The following is a 21,609-nucleotide window of genomic DNA, read 5'->3' as shown; positions in this document are numbered from 1 at the left end:
ATGTAATATCTTCAATAAGCATAGCATTTGTTTTTACACCAAGATATACAGTAACATAATTTGCATATTAGTAATGCAATGTGATATGCATTTATATCACAAAACGGCACAAATTCAGAACATTGTGATGTACACAAACATTTAACACAAGTTTGAATGACTCACTAGTTTGATAAGTGAGGATTTAGCTCCATAGCTCTTTATAATGATCACAATAAAACATTGGAAAAAAGAGACTTGAAACGTCTAAGGTAAACAATCAATTGATAGCGCAAATAACAGATTGAGTCGCAAAAATAGCTGTTTATATAGATAATTATATAGCAGCATGAGCTTTCATCTGTAAATACCAGAGAAGCACACAGCACTGACAAGGTATCTTATTGTTGCTTCAGAAATATATTTTATTTGTGTTCCATTTAGGTTTATAGATATATCAGCTAGTTATGCAAGAAAAGTACAAATCCAATTGCAGATAGCTGTAGTTTGGGTGTTTATTTGATTCTAATGGTCTAAGGAATATTGGTGGCAGAATGTAGAGAGGCTATTTTGTGTGTGTGTGTCAATGTGTAAGAGGTATGTACAATTCTCAAACTGATTTTGTGCGAATGGTATTGTATAAATCTTATGTGCATGATGAAACCATTATAACAGATTGTTTAAAAGGACAACCAAACAACAAATACTAATACTAATAATTTTCTCAATGACAATGTTGAGCTTTTAACAATGTGTGTTTTCTTTCCCCAGCAGTGCTTCAAACCCCTCTGTTCCACCACCATGGCAATCTGTTTGATCATGTTGTCAGTTTCTCAGTCGCTCTCTCCTGTTCTGCCCTTTAGTTCTGCTGTCATTAGTTGTTAATCAAGGTAGAAAATAACAGTCCTGGCCTTGACTGGGAACTCTCTAATGAGAAGCTATTTCCCCAGTGTCAATCTGTCAAGTCTGTCCAAGAGGCCCCTATAGCGGCTAGTTACCAGGCTCCCAACTGTCCCCACACACGCACCAGCACAGTCTTTCTCTGGGCCACTAGTCAATGGCAGAGATCAAGACAGGCCCCTTCACCTGGCCTTCAACCGCTTCTCTATTCAAACCTACGTTCCACTTCTGTGTGGATATGCCAATGGGGTTTTGCCTCAAAGGTTGCATACAATAATCAAGTTCTAGCTTTTAGATGTTCTGAGAAGAGCATGTGTTCAATCATGGCAAGATACACAACAACGGGTAAGGAATTATGAACAATGGACATTTCTAAAAAAACATCTTTGTCAAATTGTGAACATGTGTTGCCTGTCCTGGAAACTATTGTGGAAACACCTCGTAGTGATATCTGAAGTATTGGCATTTTAGACATCCAAGCCACACCATAAAAAATGTCACGCCTAGTATCCCTTTTTTGGGGGGAATATAATATTTTATTTCTTTTCTCTATTTCTTGCACACCCAATATGGAAAGGGGTATCCGGATCCAAAAGTAAAGAGTGTATTTGTCTCTGTATATATTTTTTTAAACGGAGGAAGGAGACATGGCTGCACATTCCTCATTATATGAAGTATCAACCCCAGGACTATTGGTAGGCGAAGCCAGGACTATTGGTAGGCGCTAACCCCATGACTATTACGGGATGCTGGGAACAGTTTTCTGTTCTGTTTTTTATTTTATGCAGTAAACACAAAGCATTGAATACACTTAAAGACTTCTCTGTGCAGCTTTTTGAAAAACACTCCTCTAAACGTTTCTTTCTGATCATAACCTGGTCCCAAATGCTGACTGGTGCTGTGTGGACAAAGCCCGAGATCAGAAACACTGTTGATCAAATGTTTGTCTCTGAAACATCCTTTAACACAATAAGTCAGTCAAGTAAGTCAAATCTCTTTCAGTTGTGATCGAGTATAGAGTATCTAATATAAATAAGACACTGATCACTCCATGGCAGATCATTATCACTATAAATTAATCTCAAACGAAACCGTGCTAGCCTAGCAAGTATTTAAACTTATTTCCAAGCATTTATCTTCGTAGGTCTCACATTTATATATGCTATATCAAAAACATTTTAAGCCATCCTTTTTTTTTTTTTTTTTTTTCAAAATGTTCATATAAGGTTAAAGCTGCAAAGGTTTAACAGTCTGATGTCTTCAGGTAAATGGTTTCATTTCAAAGAGTGACGTAGCCAAGCCTTAGCCTAGGAGTGAGACTAATTATGTCCATCTCTAGGTCACCGCTGCTCTTCATTTTCACAGAGCCTTTATTCATTTCATAGTCACACTGTAATGTCAGACTTATTATTCACTTTTGCCTCTTGCCCTGTGGCAAAATGTCTTAAAAAACAAATGTTCCATTTCAGACAGGATCATACCAGGCAACTCAGTACCAAAAGATACTTTTTGCACATAAATGAAAGCCACTAAATATGTGGGCTTAAAAGCGCTGTGGATTTGTCATCTGAATGACTTGGCAAAAAGAACAAAGAGTTTAGGAAATTCTTTAAAAAGTCAGTTAAAGCATATTACGCCAGCTTGGCTCAAACATATTCTACAAGGTCTTAGGAATGTCCTACATTTGCCCGACTACACATGTATCCACTGACCAGCCACATTGGTCCATAGGAGCTTCAGATGTATGCATGTATACAACAAAACCACTTGTAAACAAGAACAAGCAAAAATGTTCACCCACAGACAACATCTTTAGGTAGAGTAGCCATATAAGTACATACGCAAGTGTTTTTCGTGTCTCATCATAGTTTACGTCTGCTTCAAGTGGTGATACTAGGGTGTAGTTTGGTCAGTCATCCAATCTGTAACACTTATGTAAATGTCTTATCTTCTGCCATGTAAATCAATCGGACATACTCCAAAGCAGGATGCCTCTTTGGCGTCAGTATAACACAAGGTGGTTGTTAAGCATGTTCTTTTGTTTAGCTGCCCCAAGTCAAGAAATAAATAACAAGAGTAGAGAAAAGCCCAAACTGGCTACCACACCCGACATTTAATCTCAGGATTCATGGGAGTACCCGGTTTGCACTGGAATGCATCTGAGAATGCTCCAAAATTCTGTAGGGAGCCGAGTACCCTGTGAGAGAAGATAGGTAAAGAGTGTTAACAGATTGACAGAAAATACTGTATGATGGCAATAGCCAAGCGCTACATTTTTACTGTTGGTCGATACCTGTATTCCAGGGGACTGTGGGAGTCAGTCTTGATGCACTGGCTGGCATATTCAGGCCGATAGGCACCACACCATACCTGGAGGAGAAAGATGTATCACAAATTAAATGCATTCAAGTTCGAAACAGTAAAAGCACATTTCTTTTCTCAGCTACATGTGTTCGCATTTTACCAGTGCTAATATTTTTTGAATATACAGTAAATGTAAACCATAAAATGATAATGAAATTGATATGCCTGAGAAAAGTATTTTTTCCAAAGTGCCTTTCGACTGAATAATCCCAGCAGGGATTTTGTTTGGCTGTTATGCAGACATTGGCTTTTGACCTGGTTTTGGATAAGGACTATAAAACACTAGTCTGGCTTTGCTCTTGCCTTGTTTTCCCTGGCACCGCGGTGGTCTTTAAAAACAACAACATTCTGTACCCCTAGGTAGGTCGCTTGATATAGTCATGATCTGGTGTAGTTTTAAACTCCTTGGTCCAATTGTTTATCTCTTGAAAACCAAGTATTTAGGAAAATATAATCTCTTTGTGTTTTTGTTCTCAATGGTCTGTGGACAGCAGTGGAGGAGGGACGCTAATATAGCTTTTAGGTCCCATGGTGTAATAAAGGCTACTTTAGACCAGGGTTTCCCAACCTCGGCTAGCACTACACAGCTGATTCAAATAACCAACTCATCATCAAGCTTTTATTATTTTAATCAGCTGTGTAGTGCTAGGCGCAGGGGTGGGCAACTCCAGTCCTCGAGGGCCTGATTGGTGTCACACTGTTTCTCCATCGCTAGCAAACACAGCTGATTAATCAAATTGCATTCTAAACTGAAGATCATGATTAGGTGATTATTGGAGTCAGGTGAGTTAGCTGGGGCAAAACTGTGACACCAATCAGACCCTTGAGGACTGGAGTTGCCCACCCCTGTAGGGGAATCCTGCTTTAGACTACTCAATTTATTAAAATGGGAGCTTACTCACTTGGGCAAAGTTAAGGAAAAAAAGTTGCTTGTGGTCCATGTCCAGACCAGGTAAACGAAGCTCTTCTCCTTCTCTCTCCACCCACTTCATATAGGCCTGACCACAAACATGAAAAACATACAAATATAAAATATAATTAGTATTTAGTCAGAGATTTTTTGTTGTTGTTATGAAGCGGTTCATTGTGTTTTATGGGGGTTGAATGCGTTTTGTCAGGGTGTTATGATTGTGTCGCACCTTGTAAGCTTGCCGAACTCCTCCGTTGTCTGCAATGTTTTCCCCCAAAGTACTAATTCCACTGACCTGGGGTAACACAGAGACAGTCATTAAAGTCCTAATCCAGTCTCCTTTTTACCTCATTTAACACCTGATTTTGGTTGTTTTAAGTGTTTGTACATGAAATATTGGAAAAAGTTCCAAAATCACAGCAGGACGTATATAACACACTCAAATGTAATCAAATCTATGTATATAGCCCTTCTTACATCAGCTGATATCTCAAAGTGCTGTACAGAAACCCAGCCTAAAACCCCAAACAGCAAGCAATGCAGGTGTAGAACCACGGTGGCTAGGAAAAACTCCCTAGTAAGGCAGGAACCTAGGAAGAAACCTAGAGAGGAACAAGGCTCTGAGGGGTGGCCAGGCCTCTTCTGGCCGTGCCGGGTGGAGATTATAACAGAACATGGCCAAGATGTTCAAATGTTCATAAATGACCAGCATGGTCAAATAATAATAATCACAGTAGTTGTCGAGGGTGCAGCAAGTCAGCACCTCAGGAGTAAATGTCAGTTGGCTTTTCATAGCCGATCATTAAGAGTATCTCTACCGCTCCTGCTGTCTCTAGGGAGTTGAAAACAGCAGGTCTGGGACAGGTAGCACGTCCGGTGAACAGGTCAGGGTTCCATAGCCGCAGGCAGAACAGTTGAAACTGGAGCAGCAGCACAGCAGCTAAATGGTAAACACTCAATCGAGGTTCTTTCAAAAAAAAATCGAGCATCTTCTATAATCTTTAGTTTTAGTCATTGGGAAACTCACATTTTGTCCTCCTGCAAGCTTCCAGTTGAAGTTGCCATACTGTTGCACCATGCACTGTGACTGGTCCTTAAAGTGCTCAGCAGAATAATTACTCCACCAGTTAAGCATGTTACCATCCTTGTCAAAATTACGGCCTGTTTTTGAAAGATATAATGTGAAATTAATTGTGATGCAATATCTTTGACATTTTCCCATGAATTAATGCTCTATACTAAAAATGATTTTGCAACACATTGGACACAGACATGGACAGTGACTGTAAATATGAGGACTGCCTCACCATTGTCATCAAACCCGTGGGTGATCTCATGTCCAATAACCATCCCTATTCCACCAAAGTTCAGGGCCTGGAGCTGCTGCTTACTGAAGAAAGGAGGTTGCAGGATACCGGCAGGGAATACTAGGAAAGGGGACAGAGAGAATTGAACAAGGAACAGATCGGGCCAAATGAACTAAGACCGTCTATAATCGTTGTGATGGAAACTAATGTTGGTGCTTTTCTTTTTACCAATTTCTGTGTTCTATGTTTGTACTTTTCTAATAACCGTTTTCATGCAAGTGACTGATTGAATGAACCTTCACGATCAGTATCTGCAATTTGGCAGTACGCCCAGACCCTTATTTTGAGAACGAAAGATACAGTGCCTTGCAAAAGTATTCACCCCCCTTGGCGTTTTTCCTATTTTGTTGCATTACAACCTGTAGTTTCAATACATTTTTATTTGGATTTCATGTAATGGACATACACAAAATAGTCCAAATTGGTGAAGTGAAATTTAAAAAATAACTTGTTTAATAAAAATAAAACATGGAAATGTGGTGCGTGCATATGTATTCACCCCCTTTGACATGAAGCCCCTAAATAAGATCTGGTGCAACCAATTACCTTCAGAAGTCACATAATTAGTTAAATAAAGTCCACCTGTGTGCAATCTAAGTGTCACATGATCGGTCACATGATCTCAGTATGTATATATATATATATATATATATGTGTTCTGAAAGGCCCCAGTCTGCAACACCACTAAGCAAGGGGCACCACCAAGCAAGAGACACCATGAAGATCAAGGAGCTCTCCAAACAGGTCAAGGATGAAGTTGTGGAGAAGTACAGATCAGGGTTGGGTTAAAAAAATATATCTGCAACTTTGAACATCCCACAGAGCACCATTAAATCCATTATTAAAAAATGGAAAGAATATCGCACACCAACAACAGCGGACATTGGAGTATCTGTCCATAGGACCACTTTAAGCTGTACACTCCACAGAGCTGGGCTTTACGGAAGAGTGGGCAGAAAAAAGCCATCTCTGAAATAATTTTTTGGGGTGTTCGCCAAAAGGCATCTGGGAGACTCCCCAAACATATGGAAGAATGTACTCTGGTCAGATGAGACTAAAATGTAGCTTTTTGTCCATCAAGGAAAACACTATGTCTGGCGCAAACCCAACACCTCTCATCACCCCGAGAACACCATCCCCACAGTGAAGCATGGTGGTGGCAGCATCATGCTGTGGGGATGTTTATCATCAGCAGGGACTGTGAAACTGGTCAGAATTGAAGGAATGATGGATTGCACTAAATACAGGGAAATTCTTGAGGGAAACCTGTTTCAGTCTTCCAGAGATTTGAGACTGGGACGGAGGTTCACCTTCCAGCAGGACAATGACCTTAAGCATACTGCTAAAGCAACACTCGACTGGTTTAAGGGGAAACATTTAAGCGTCTTGGAATGGCCTATCCATTTTAATTCCAGGTTGTAAGGCAACAAAATAGGAAAAATGCCAAGGGGGTGAATACTTTCGTAAGCCACTGTATCTCAGTTTCAAGGTCTCAGCTTAGAGAAGAAGCCTCGTGAGGTATTGATCTGTCACATGCATGACCCAATATTGGTCAGATGAATTAATTATAGATAAGCTAAATCATGCAAATATGACTTGTCTGCATTATATAAGAGAATTAATGACTGCCCCGTGAGAACTCCTGACAGACGTTCACTATGGTGCATCAAGTTTGTTGGAACCTCTTCAGCGCGCTGATAATAAACAATGATTCTTTTATGATCCCTGTGTAAGAATTTCCACAAAATATTGACGTCACAAACTGGATTATTAATTCTGCCTGCCGAGCTTTCCAGTGGGGGGGAGGCATTGTATGACGCATCAGGGAAATTCCTGTCTGACCAAAAGAGGACGAGACCCGCCCAAACCAGAGCCTTACTATGAGCTGCCCAGGAGGAGATGTATCATCCGCGAACAATTGAGGGATGGTAACTGATTTCAGTAAGTCAATTATAAATGAATCAGTATAGAAAATAAATTATACAAAATAAAATGAAGGTGACCAATGCATAAAAAGGTACTCATATTCTTATAGAGAGAAGGCTATTCACTAGTCTAACGAGAAGACTAGAGCGAGGATGTAACGGTACCATGGAAAGCCTCGCTGACAGCTGTCTACAGGCATTTAAAATAAATATCTGCAGTTGAAGTCGGAAGTTTACATACACTTAGGTTGGAGTCATTAAAACTTGTTTTTCAAACCACTCCACAAATTTCTTGTTAACAATCTATAGTTTTGGCAAGTCGGTTAGGACATCTACTTTGTGCATGACACAAGTAATTTTTCCAACAATTGTTTACAGACAGATTATTTCACTTATAATTCACTGTATCACAATTCCAGTGGGTCAGAAGTTTACATACACTAAGTTGACTGTGCCTTTAAACAGTTGGAAAATTCCAGAAAATGTTTTGGTACACCTCAATTGGAGGTGTACCTGTGGCTGTAATTCAAGGCCTACCTTGAAACGCAGTGCCTCTTTGCTTGACATCATGGAAAAATCAAAAGAAATCAGCCAAGACCCCAGAATTTTTTTTGTAGACCTCCACAAGTCTGGTTCATCCTTGGGAGCAATTTCCAAACACCTGAAGTTACCACTTTCATCTGTACAAACAATAGTGCGCAAGTATAAACACCATGGAACCACGCAGCCGTCATACCGCCCAGGAAGGAGACGCGTTCTGTCTCCTAGAAATGAACGTACTTTGGTGCAAAATGTGCAAATCAATCCCAGAACAACAGCAAAGGACCTTGTGAAGATTCTGGAGGAAACGGGTACAAAGGAATATATACACAGTAAAATGAGTCCGATACCGACATAATCTGAAAGGCCGCTCAGCAAGGAAGAAGCCACGGCTCCAAAACTGCCATAAAAAGCCAGACTATGGTTTGCAACTGCACATGGGGACAAAGATCGTACTTTTTGGAGAAATGTCCTCTGGTCTGATGAAACAAAAATAGAACTGTTTGGACATAATGACCATCATTATGTTTGGAGGAAAAAGGGGGAGGCTTGCAAGCCGAAGAACACAATCCCAACCGTGAAGTACGGGGGTGGCAGTATCATGTTGTGGGGGTGCTTTGCTGCAGGAGTGACTGGTGCACTTCACAAAATAGATGGCAGCATGAGGCAGGAAAATTATGTGGATATATTGAAGCAACATCTCAATGTCACGCCCTGGTCTTAGTATTTTGTGTTTATATATTTATTTGGTCAGGCCAGGGTGTGACATGGGGTTATTTTGTGTTGTGTTGTGGTATTGGGGGTTTTAGTAGGTATTGGGATTGTGGCTGAGTAGGGGTGTCTAGCATAGTCTATGGCTGCCTGAGGTTCTCAATCAGAGTCAGGTGATTCTCGTTGTCTCTGATTGGGAACCATATTTAGGTAGCCTGGGTTTCACTGTGAGTTTGTGGGTGATTATTCCTGTCTCAGTGTGTTTGTATTCACCAGACAGGCTGTATAGGTTTTCACATTTTCCGTTTGTTGTTTTTGTATTGTTCGTCTTCGTTTTCATTAAACATGTATCGAACTAACCACGCTGCATTTTGGTCCGACTCTCCTTCAACGGAAGAAAGCCGTAACACTCAAGACATCAGTCAGAAAGTTCAAGCTTGGTCGCAAATGGGTCTTCCAAATGGACAATGACCCCAAGCATACTTCTAAAGTTGTGGCAAAATGGCTCACGAATATGTAGTGAGGGCCAGCTGACTAGAGCATACAGGTCGCAGTGGTGGGTGGTATAAGGTGCTGTGATAAACTGCATCCAGTTTGCTGAGTAGAGTGTTTGGAAGCTATTTTGTCGATGACATCGCCGAAGTCGAGGATCGGTAGGATAGTCAGTTTTACTAGGGTAAGTTTGGCGGTGTGAGTGAAGGAGGCTTTGTTGCAAAATAGTAAGCCGATTCTAGATTTGATTTTGGATTTAATATGAGTCTGGAAGGAGAGCTTACAGTCTAGCCAGACACCTAGGTATTTATAGTTGTCCACATATTCTAGGTCGGAACCATCCAGGGTTGTGATGCTAGTCGGGCAGGCGGGTGCAGGCAGCGAATGGTTGAAAAGCATGCATTTGGTTTTACTAGCGTTTAAGAGAAGTTTGAGGCCACGGAAGGAGTGTTGTATGGCATTGAAACTCGTTTGGAGGTTAGTTAGCACAGTGTCCAAGGAAGGGCCAGAAGTATAATAAATGGTGTCGTCTGCGTAGAGGTGGATCAGGGAATCGCCCGCAGCAAGAGCGACATCATTGATATATACAGAGAAAAGTGTCGGCCCGAGAATTGAACCCTGTGGTACCCCCATAGAGACTGGCAGAGGTCCGAACTACATGCCCTCCGATTTGACACACTGAACTCTGTCTGCAAAGTAGTTGGTGAACCAGTTGAGGCAGTCGTCAGAAAAACCAAGGCTATTGAGTCTGCCGATAAGAATACGGTGATTGGCAGAGTCGAAAGCCTTGGCCAGGTTGATGAAGACGGCTGCACAGTACTGTCGTTTATCAATGGCGGTTATGATATTGTTTAGTACCTTGAGCGTCGCTGAGGTGCATCCGTGACCGGCTCGGAAGCCGGATTGCACAGCGGAGAAGGTACGGTGGGATTCGAAATGGTCAGTGATCTGTTTATTAACTTGGCTTTCGAAGACTTTATATAGGCAGGATGGATATAGGTCTGTAACAGTCTGGGTCTAGGGTGTCACCCCCTTTGAAGAGGGGGATGACCGCGGCAGCTTTCCAATCTTTAGGGATCTCAGACGATACGAAAGAGAGGTTGAACAGGCTGGTAATAGGGGTTGCAACAATGGCGGCGGATAGTTTTACAAAGAGAGGGTCCAGATTGTCTAGCCCCGCTGATTTGTACTGGTCCAGGTTCTGTATCTCTCCCTTTGAAAGGCTTCCTAAGGCAAGTGCCTTGGGAGCGCAGTTAAAGCTACCCGGATCCAGCTGTTAAGGGAGCTCCCAAATTAAGTTATGCCTGGCCATTTAGTTTGTTTTTACCCTATGATTTTTTCCACACATGCCAGCACCCACACACAACCCACCTACTCACAGGTTAGAAAGGATGCTGTACACAAATGACATTTTCTGAAGTTTCTATTGTCAGCGTTTTGGTTGCACACATGTAAATTATCTTGATAAGAAATGTACTGAATAACCCAATGTAAGCCTGATACACAAAATGTTTGAAATATCTTTAAATAATGTCTAAGGTACAGGGAAACAAACACTCACTGAATTGGGCTGACTGACCTCGGACCTCTGTTCTGACTTCCTGGTGAGGCCTGATCACCCGCACTAGAAAGACTAGAGACATTGAGTGAGATTTAAATGGGCTATGTAAACTCTAATAATTAAGAAAAAGTTAATCATTTATCAATCGTCCTATGTGTGATTCGGACAACGAGAAAGACAGAGGGAGAGAGCGCTGCCCCTGAATCAGGAACACCTGTCTCTAGTCTATTTTACCATTACCTTTTGGGATACAATTATTTCCTGATGGCGTTATCAAGAGTTTTAATTCTAATTTGATTTGTTATTCTAATTAGTTTATTTTTGATTTAACAGGCAGTGTTGTTGTTTTCTTGGACGCATGAATCACGATGTGAGTCATGTCCAAAGGTGTAATTACCGGTCCCCTGGGCCTTTGGTAAATATGCAAATAGATTTTCTTCACATGCCTGCCAGTAAAAGGAAAAAGATGGTGGGAATGGTTGACAGTTACTCCAAATGGACTGAAGTTTTCTCCACCTCGAGTGATATATTTGCATTGCTGTTGTTGTTTTGTTTTCTTTGTTTTTGTCTTGCTTCAATAACAAATCTCACCAGATTGGGTCTGCTGGATGGTCGTGATTTCTCCCTTAGGTCTCTAACTCCCTAACCCTGTAACTCTGCGGTGAGATCGCCAAAATGATAGGGGAGTATAAGCCAATTTGAGAAATAATATATTCAACTGTGTATTAAGAGTATTGGTAGTAGTAATAAATTGTCATAAATTATTTACAGTATCTGGATTTCCTAAATCAGAAATGCCCCTAAACTAAACTGTTGTTCTGGTCTGTCCTCTCTCAAGGTTATGGCAAAGGTGACCACAGATGGTATCTAGATGCATGGAAGGGATCATTTTACCAAGAACAGTGTGAACCTCAAACCCCCCCTAACCGGCTGAAGCAATGGCGACAATGGCGTTCAGTATGGTCCTTCACCACATCTACCGTGAGACCTGATCCGAGCCAGCACCAGTCGAGGCTATCAACTGCCTTTTCTCTCATGCCTTTTCTCTCGGGAGTGCGACATAAGTTCATGTCATACTGTTGGTGTACTGGTTGAAAAATGGACAAAGACATAATGGACTGTAAAGGATAGTGGAGGCTCAGGTGAGAGACATTATCAAGGGCCATCCATTTTGAACATGTGCCATTAGGAGGACAAAATGAAACACTATCTGAAGAAGAACATGAAGAAAACGGCAGAAGGTTGAGTGCCGGGAGGGTTGAGGGGGGTCAACCGTGCACGTAATTGATTTAGGCTTATCCAAAATGGTTTATTTGGGGTTTCAGGTTGATTGTGGAGGTCTGCAGACTGCGAAATTGAGTGTAATTTAGACTAAGAATGCATTGAGATACAAATCTGTCATTACCACAAATTGGGGCCGTGATGAGAAAGGTTAATGTTAGAAAAATAAGAGAAATATACTGTATGTCAATGTAAATTTACATTCCGCCAGTATTGGTGTATGCTAAGTTGAGGGTCTTAAATTAAAGTGATAGAACCAACGTGAAGCACTAAGGACTGTCATTCTAAATTTGGGTTGGATAATTTATCAATAGTTATAATTAGGATTTGGAAAGGCGAGGCTTCTATAGACAGAGCTATGCCCTTAAATTGTGAGGAGAGCCACTAGATTGTAGCTTGGGCAAACCTTGCCCCAATCTCATTCTTTTAAAGGTTGGTGTGAAACTGTTATAACATGTATTCTGTCTTCCCTGTGAAAGTCACTATGCGTGTGCCCTAGACCAGATTCAGGAGATCTCTAGAGACGTAGAGAAAATTGGAAATGCTAAAAGAATTGCTTAAATTGGCTTTGCAAAACAGAGAGACTATCTTTTGGCAGGTCAAGGGGGCACTTGTGCAATCATTGGCGATGAATGTTGTACTTTTGTCCCAGATCACTCTTCTAATATGACTGATCTCGCCGAATACATTGCCCACTGTTGCTAAGAATAATTCCCCACAACCAGAGTGGACATCTGCAACTTGGTTGGAATCCCTGTTTGGAAGTTGGGGATCCCAAATTGCCCAATGGGCTGCAACATGTTTTTTTATTTCTTAGTTTGTCTAAATTGTGTTATTTAACATGCTGTGTATGTGTATTCTTGATAAATTCACTCCTGCTAATAAAGGTATAACCTTTATGATGATAGTATTACCCTACTAATAAGAATGTATAACCCAAAATGAAGGGTTTGAAATGATCTGTGTTTTCTGTGTTGATTTCCCTTACTTTAATAGGAGTATAGAATATTTTGATATTGAAGCTAAAATTGAAATGCTTACATTAAAATGTCATGATTATTATCACACGAGATAAGGGAATGGAATGTGATGGAACATTTTATGTTGGTGCTTTTCTATTTAACAATTTCTGTGTTCATGCAAGTGTCTGATTGAACGAACCCTCAATATCAGTATCTGCAATTTGGCAGAACGCCCAGACCCTTGTTTTGAGAATGAAAGTCCTCTCAGTTTCAAGGTCTCAGCTTAGAGAAGAAGCCTTGTGAGGTATTGGTCGGTCACATGAATGAAGTAAACGTTAATGATGAATTAATTATGAATAAGCTAAATCACTGCCCCGTGGGAGCTCCTGACAGACGTTCACTATGGTACTTCAAGTTTGTTGGAACCTCTCCATTTAAGATTGACTTTGAGTGCCCCATGGTAGAATTTCCACATCATGCACATCATCTTTTATATCAAGTGAATGAAACAAAAGTCTTCACATCTGACTAATCATTGCAGCATTGTCTGAGTTACATTCATTGTTGCTGGTGCCCCAAGCCAAGTCCATATTTTTTAGCCACAAAGTTTGTGTGCACTGGAGCCTGAAACTATCAACAGCAGAACGGATTTACCGCCAGTCATTGTTCTCAATGAGGTGAGAGTGGAGGTGAGCCAGCCCTTATGGAAAAAGCACATGATTTCACATGTGGAAAATCACGTTTTGCACATGTGAAATCATGTGAAACCATGTGTTTTTGGAACAATTCACATGGTGATGTGGATTTTCACACTAAATTTCACATGGATTTTCACGCGATCGCATAACCTTTCACATGGATTAAAATTCACGAGATTTCACAGATGATGCCCTGAAAATAAATGTGTTATGATACACACACAGTGCTTTTAACTAAAAAAAATTACTACAGTGTGTATGTTTATTTAAACAGCAATTATTATTCCTCATGTCCTTACCTGGGATTTGAACTCAGAACCTCTAGGTTCACTGCATTCTGATCATCCTGCTACACCAGAATGTCTGTGTCAATAACTGATTTCACCTGCATTCATCAAAGTATATCTCCGTTTTGTTAAAAATACACTCAAGAAAAATGATTATATTTATCATAGTGATTCAGGTGTTACATTAAAACAGAATAATATACCCCACCAACATTTGACAACTATACAGAAAACTCTCAAATAGCTAAAGTAAGTAAATGTAATCAATGATGGCAGCTTCATTAAATAGTATGTCTGAATTCCATGTCTGAAATGTGCTGTATAAATAAAGCTGGCTTTGATTTGATGATTTGATGGCAAAGTAGGTTACAGGCAAGGAGTGGCAGCAAGTGTCCTGTAGATTACTAGCAATGTTTTGCCAGTAAGTTCTTCTGAATGTTAAAATAACTTATTAACTAGTAGTGTCCAGGTAAGAAATGACAAATTCACAGCAACTTCTGGCAACACACTGTCATTAACTTACTGAAAAATACACAATAACCTCTTTATAGTGCATCTCATTACTGACATAATCTCTTCCTAAATTTGCAGAACAGACTGTGTCAAATGAGGCGCTTTACTGGCTTCGGCATAACCATCAAACACTTAGTTAATATATTTTCCAAGTAATGAACCTAGTGGCACGGCAGAAACATCAATGCACTCCCATTGTTCAAATCTCCAAAGAGTTGATGTATTCTCTAAGTTCTTGAGCACTGCTAGTTTTATGTTAATATTATGTTGGTGGTGACAATTGGATAATTATTTACTTGCTTCTTGGCCCATATCTCTTCCATGCTCACAGATTTTACACTTTAGCTACACTGAAGCAGGACATTAGAGGTTGCTGAGATGTTATGAGTTCAAATTTAATTCCCATTTAAGGCTCTGTTCCAATTGTGGTCATGCTACAAACTTATACAAGATTTTAAAGTTATTGAAATCAGAATACAGCAGCATACTGTCATTTTATAGAAACAACACCAAGTTTTCATATATAATGACTTAATTTTTCCTGCCACTTTAGGCAAAGTGCAAAACTGTATTCTTCGGCAATAAATGTATAGCCGATCTCCATTATGTCTACAGAATTGGTGGCGCAGCAGGAACTTCAGTTAGCTCACAACCAAAAAGTTGTGAGTTCAAGACCCAAGTGATGTTGATTCTAATGTAATCAGCATACAGCACAGTGGATATTCTTCAGAGGAGAAAGGGGAGGACTATCCTACTCAGTGAATTTCATAAAAATTGTGAAACATGAAAAAGTAAAAAAAATTCTATAAACTATACCAAATATACAGTTGAAGTTGGAGGTTTACATACAATTAGGTTGGAGTCATTAAAACTCATTTTTCAACCACTCCACAAATTTCTTGTTAACAACTATAGTTTTGGCAAGTCGGTTATGTACACAACAATTTCAACAATTGTTTAAAGTATCACAATTCCAGTGGGTCAGAAGTTTACATACACTAAGTTGACTGTGCCTTTAAACAGTTGGAAAATTACAGAAAATGATGTCATGGCTTTAGAAGCTTCTGATAGGCTAATTGACATCATTTGAGTCAATTGGAGGTGTACCTGTGGACGTATTTCAAGGCCTACCTTCAAACTCAGTGCCACTGTGCTTGGCATCATGGGAAAATAAAAATAAATCAGCCAAGACCTCAGAATTTTTTTTGTAGACCTCCACAAGCAATTTCCAAAAGCCTGAAGGTACCATGTTCATCTGTACAAACAATAGTATGCAAGTATAAACACCATGGGACCACGCAGCTGTCATACCCCTCAGGAAGGAGACGCATTCTGTCTCCTAGAGATGCATATACTTTGGTGCGAAAAGTGCAAATCAATCCCAGAAAAACAGCAAAGGACCTTGTGAAGATGCTTGAGGAAACAGGTACAAGAGTATCTATATCCACAGTAAAACAAGTCCATTATCGACACAACCTGAAAGGCCGCTCAGCAAGGAAGAAGCCACTGCTCCAAAACCGCCATAAAAAAAGCCAGACTACGGTTTGCAACTGCACATGGGGACAAAGATTGTACTTTTTGGAGAAATGTCCTCTGGTCTAATGAAACAAAAATAGAACTGTTTGGACATCATGACCATCGTTATGTTTGGAGGAAAAAGGGGGAGGCTTGCAAGCTGAAGAACACCATCCCAACCGTGAAGCACGGGGGTGGCAGCATCATGTTGTGCTGGTGCTTTGCTGCAGGAGGGACTGGTGCACTTCACAAAATAGATGGCATCATGAGGTAAGAAAACTATGTGGATATATTGAAGCAACATCAAGTTTGAGTATCATGTAGCAAGCTAAACCTATCAATGTTACATTGAGCTGGGTGAATGGAATATGAATGACAGTCATCCAGTATGCTATAATAGAAATAAGGCCATGCTCATAAAAACGCTCCTCCTTCCTCTGCAAGGTCACCAACCGCAGCTGATATAGCATCATACTGTCCTTTCACATGAACACCTTAAATTAGCTGTAACAGTATGATTTTCATGTTATCACGTTGACATTTTCACTCCCCATGTTGTCACATTTATGCTTCACCAAAGGGTGAGGTTTCCTCCAGATGTGACGAGTTCAATCTTGGTTTCATCAGACTAGAGAATCTTGTTTATTATGGTCTGAGTCCTTTAGGTGCCTTCTGGAAAACTCCAAGCGGGCTGTCATGTGCCTTTTACTGAAAAGTGGCTTCCGTCTGGCTGCTCTACCATAAAGGCCTGATTGGTGGAGTGCTGCAGAGATGGTTGTCCTTCTAGAAGGTTCTCGCATCTCCACAGAGGAACTCTGGAGCTCTGTCAGAGTGATCATCGGGTTCTTGGTCACCTCCCTGACCAAGGCCCTTCTTCTCCGATTGCTCAGTTTGGCCAGATGGCCAGCTCTAGGAAGAGTCTTAGGGGTTCCAAACTTCTTCCATTAAAGAATGATGGAGGCCAATGTAATCTGGGGAACTTCAATGCTGCAGAATTGTTTTTTGGCACCCTTCCCCAGATCTGTGCCTCGACACAATCTTGTCTCGGAGCTCTACGGACAATTCCTACGACCTCATGGTTTGGTTTTTGCTCTGACATGCACTGTCAACTGTGGATACTTTATGTAGACCGGTGTGTGTGTGCCCTTCCAAATCATGTCCAATCAATTGAATTTACCACAGTTGGACTCCAATCAAGTTGTAGAAACAAATTAAATATCAATAACTAGGCTATATAAAGGGGGTATCGGTACCGAGTCAATGTGCAGGGTACAGGTTAGTCAAGGTCATTTGTACATGAAGTTAGGGGTAAAGTGACTATGCTTAGATAATAAACAGCTACTGGCAGCAGTGTAAAAACATAGGAGGGGTGGCCATTAGTACGGGTGGCCATTTCATTAATTGTTCAGCAGTCTTATGGCTTGGGGGTAGAAGCTGCTAACGAGCCTTTTAGACCTAGACTTGGCACTCTGGTAACACTTGCTGTGCAGTAGCAGAGAGAACAGTCAATGACTTGGGTGACTGGAGTCTTTGACAATTTTTTGGGCCTTCCTCTGACATGCCTAGTATATAGGTCCTGGATGGCAGGAACCTTGGCCCCAGTGATGTACTGGGCCGTATGCACTACCTTCTGTAGCACTTTACGGTCAGATGCTGAGGAGTTGCCATAGCTGCCGGTGATGTAACCGGTCAGGATGCTCTTAATGGTGCAGCTGTAGAACTTCTTGAAGATCTGAGGAACCATGCCAAATCTTTTTAGTTTCCTGAGGGGCAATAGGCATTGTCGTTCCCTCTTCATGACATTCTTGGTGTGTTTGGACCATGATAGTTTGTTGGTGGTGTGGACACCAAGGACCTTGAAACTCTCGACCCACTCCACTACTCTCGACCCACTCCACTACTACCCGCCAGGAAGTCCAGGATCCAGTTGCAGAAGGATGTATTTAGTCCCAGGGTCCTTAGCTTAGTGATGAGCTTTGTTGGCAGTATGGTGTTGAACGCTGAGCTGTAGTCAATTAACAGCATTTTCACATAGGTGTTCTTTTTGTCCAGGTGAGAAAAGGCAGTATGGAGTGCGATAGAGATTGCGTCATTGGTGGATCTCTTGGGGCGTTATGCAAATTTGAGTGGGTGCTGTTGATGTGAACCATGACAAGCCTTTCAAAGCACTTCATGGCTACTGATGTGAGTGATATGGAGCGGTAATCATTTAAGCAGGTTACCATCGCTTTCTTGGGCACAGGGACTATGGTGGTCTGTTTGAAACATGTAGGTATTACAGACTCGGACAGGGAGAGGTTGAAAATGTCAGTGAAGACACTTGCCATTTGGTCCGCACATGCTCTGAGTACACGTCCTGGTAATCTGTCTGGCCCCACAGCCTTGTGAATGTTGATATATTTAAAGGTCTTGCTTACATTGGCTACGGAGAGCGTGATCACACGGTCATCTGGAACAGCTGGTGCTCTCATGCATGCTTCAGTGATACTAGCCTTGCAGTGAGCATAAAAGGCATTTAGCCCGTCTGAAAGGCTTGCGTCACTGATTAGCTCGCAGCTGGGTTTCCCTTTGTAGTCTGTAATAGTTCGCAAGCCCTGCCACTTCCGTCAAACGTCAGAGCTGGTGTAGTAGGACTCAATCTTAGTCCTGTATTGACGCTTTGCCTGTTTGATGGTTTGTCTAAGGGCATAGCGGGATTTCTTATCAGCTTCGGGGTTAGTGTCCCGCTGCTTCAAAGCGGCAGCTCTAGTCTTTAGCTCGGTGCGGATGTTGGCTGTAAACCAAGGCTTCTGGTTGGGATATGTACGTATGATCACTGTGGGGACGACGTTGTCGATGCACTTATTGATGAAGCCGGTGACTGAGGTGGTGGTATACTCCTCAATGCCATTGGATGAATCCCGGAAACATATTCCAGTTTGTGCTAGCAAAACAGTCCTGTAGCATGGTATCCGGGTCATCTGACCACTTCCACATTGAGCGAGTCACTTGTACTTCCTGCTTTAGTTTTAGCTTTTAAACAGGAATCAGGAGGATAGAATTATGGTCAGAATTGCCAAATGGTGGGCGAGGGAGAACTTTGTACGCATCTCTGTGTGTGGAGTAAAGGTGGTCTACAGTTTTTCCCCTCTGGTTGCACAAGTGACATGCTGGGTGAAATGAGGTAAAACGGATTTCAGTTACCCTGCATTAAAGTCCCCGGCCACTAGGAGTGTCACTTCTGGATGAGCGTTTTCTTGTTTGCTTATGGCCTTATACAGCTCGTTGAGTGCGGTCTTAGTGACAGCGTCGTTTTGTGGTGCTAAATAGATGGCTTCAAAAAATATAGATGGAAACTCTCTTGGTAGATAGTGTGGTCTACAGATTATCATAAGGTACACTACCTCAGGCGAGCAATACCTCGAGACAACCTTAATATTAGACATATGTAACATATTGACAAATAGACACACCCCCACCCCTCGTCTTACCGGATCTAACTGTTCTGTCCTGCCGATGCACAGGAAACCCAGCCAACCGTATATTATCCGTGTCATCATTCAGCCACGACTCGGTGAAACATAAGATATTACAGTTTTTAATGTCCCATTGGTAGGATAGTCTCGAACTGAGCTCATCCAGTTTATTCTCCAGTGATTGCACATTGGCCAATAGAATGGATGGTAGCGGCGGGTTACCCACTACCTGAAGAATTCTCACAAGGCACCCTGATCTGCGCCCCCTGTATCTGCTTATTTACTTCATGCAAATGACGAGGACTTTCTTCTTGTCCGGGAACGTCAGACTCATTAAAGAAAAAATATTTCTCAGTTCGAGGTGAGTAATCGCTGTTCTGATATCCAGAAGCTCTTTTCGGTCATAAGAGATGGTACTATCAACGTTATGTACAACATAACTCTGAAACATTCACTGTCTTCTTGGTAAGCAACTCCAGTGTAGATTTGGCCTTGTTTTTTAGGTTATTGTTCTGCTGAAAGGTGAATTCCTCTCCCAGTCTCTGTAAGAAAGCAGACTGAATCATTCTTCTAGGATTTTGCCTGTGTATAGCTCCATTCCGTTTCTTTTTTATCCTGATAAAATACCCAGTCCTTAAAGATTACAAACATACCCATAACATGATGCAGCCACCACTACCATATTGAAAATATGGAAAGTGGTACTCAGTAATGTGTTGTATTGGATTTGTTTTGGATTTGCCCCAAACATTTAAAAAAGTTATTTGCTTTGCCATGTTTTGCTGTATTGCTTTAATGCCTTGTTGCAAACAGGAAGGTTTTTGCTTTTATTCTCTACATGCTTCTGAATTCATCAAATAATTATGGTGTTTGCAGAACTTGTTCATTTTCTAGTAAGGGATTTTTCTTTAAGTCATGATTGGCTGACGATAGCTAACTGTGGATGGGTGACAAAAGTTGCAGCTATTGTGTTGGCTGGTGTCATCTTACCTATCTGGTTTCTGTTTGGCGAGTAGAAAGCATTGACAACAGCAGCGCCAATAATCCACCTAGAAAAACCCCAATTAGAATAGAGATCCCATCATTTGAGAGGGAATGTGTGCTCAGTGTTCATGTCCTACTGGGCACACACTGGTTGAGTCAATAATCTTAATGAAATGACGTTGAACCAACGTGGAATGGATGTTGAATTGACGTCTGTGCCCAGTGGGGGGTGCGTCTACAGTATGTGAGGCTAAATGGATGTATCTTACATGTCCGGGTCAACTGGCTCTCTCAGCTTCTTCAAAGTCTTGTGTGCTTCAGCCTGCAGGTTCTCAAGGACGTTCTCAAAGTAGTTCTCCTCACTAAAGTTCAGCTGCAGAAAGAGACCAGATCATCAGAAACAATCTAGACAACAAATTCTACATCCATTACTCTTTCAAATTGGAAGATGTATCACAGTACTTTGGCCAGGTCACACATACATGGGCATACTCCTGGTCAAGCTTCAGATTGCTCTCTTCCAGAATGTGGTCAGGATAGCCAATATGCTCCTTAATGGCCATGGCCTGTAACATAGAGCAGTAGAACAGTCAGCTGGTAAGTTCTTTGAATTACACTTTCAAAATGCTGAGGTACATGGTATGTTTGTTTGCACCGCTTTGTTTGTACCTTCTCTCTTGCCTTCTCCTTAGACTGGTCATCCATCCAGTTCAGCTCCTCAAGTGTCTCCACGTACGCTTCCTGGATCTTACTGATGAGGTCACTGACCTGTCCACACAAAGAGTTAATAAATCAACATATACACACCCGTAACAACTCACATGGACACAAATGGGCACTCATGTTAAAAGTGCAGCCTAAACTGCTTTAGTGACAGTGATATAATATGCCGTAGAGGGATTTTCCCTGTTTTGCCTGCATCTCGTCAACAGGAGTGACTCACCATGCGTTTACTCTCACCAGCAAAGGTCTCTCGCACATACAGAGCACCCACTGCGTTCTCCATGCTGCCCTGGACGTAACGCACACAGTCTCTCCACCGTGCCTCTTCCACAGTGGTCCCATACAGTGCCTGACACACACACAGACAGTCTAATTTGCCATACGATTACACATGAATTTGCTTTTCAATGTGCTTGTTTCGACATGTGCTCCTAAGTGTGCT

The 21,609-nt window shown here is 41.5% G+C and overlaps 1 protein-coding gene across 1 annotated transcript in view; it reads right to left on the bottom strand.

The window, feature by feature from the left end:
• Nucleotides 1-1,940: 1,940 nt before the first annotated feature.
• The window catches only part of mmel1 (membrane metallo-endopeptidase-like 1), a 40,570-nt gene continuing 20,901 nt past the window's right edge, over nt 1,941-21,609 (bottom strand). Inside the window, exons 14-24 of the mRNA XM_031824859.1 lie at nt 21,388-21,516; nt 21,114-21,212; nt 20,927-21,010; nt 20,714-20,817; nt 20,451-20,509; nt 5,461-5,580; nt 5,181-5,314; nt 4,383-4,448; nt 4,146-4,241; nt 3,173-3,249; nt 1,941-3,076 (exon numbers count right to left, since the gene is read on the bottom strand). Of these exons, the coding sequence (XP_031680719.1) occupies nt 2,977-3,076; nt 3,173-3,249; nt 4,146-4,241; nt 4,383-4,448; nt 5,181-5,314; nt 5,461-5,580; nt 20,451-20,509; nt 20,714-20,817; nt 20,927-21,010; nt 21,114-21,212; nt 21,388-21,516 (1,068 nt within the window). The 3' untranslated portion in view covers nt 1,941-2,976. The remainder of the gene's footprint in view (nt 3,077-3,172; nt 3,250-4,145; nt 4,242-4,382; nt 4,449-5,180; nt 5,315-5,460; nt 5,581-20,450; nt 20,510-20,713; nt 20,818-20,926; nt 21,011-21,113; nt 21,213-21,387; nt 21,517-21,609) is intronic.

Source organism: Oncorhynchus kisutch, linkage group LG5, assembly GCF_002021735.2.
Source record: "Oncorhynchus kisutch isolate 150728-3 linkage group LG5, Okis_V2, whole genome shotgun sequence".
Lineage (NCBI taxonomy): Eukaryota > Metazoa > Chordata > Actinopteri > Salmoniformes > Salmonidae > Oncorhynchus > Oncorhynchus kisutch.
This window is presented reverse-complemented; position numbering and strand designations above follow the sequence as displayed.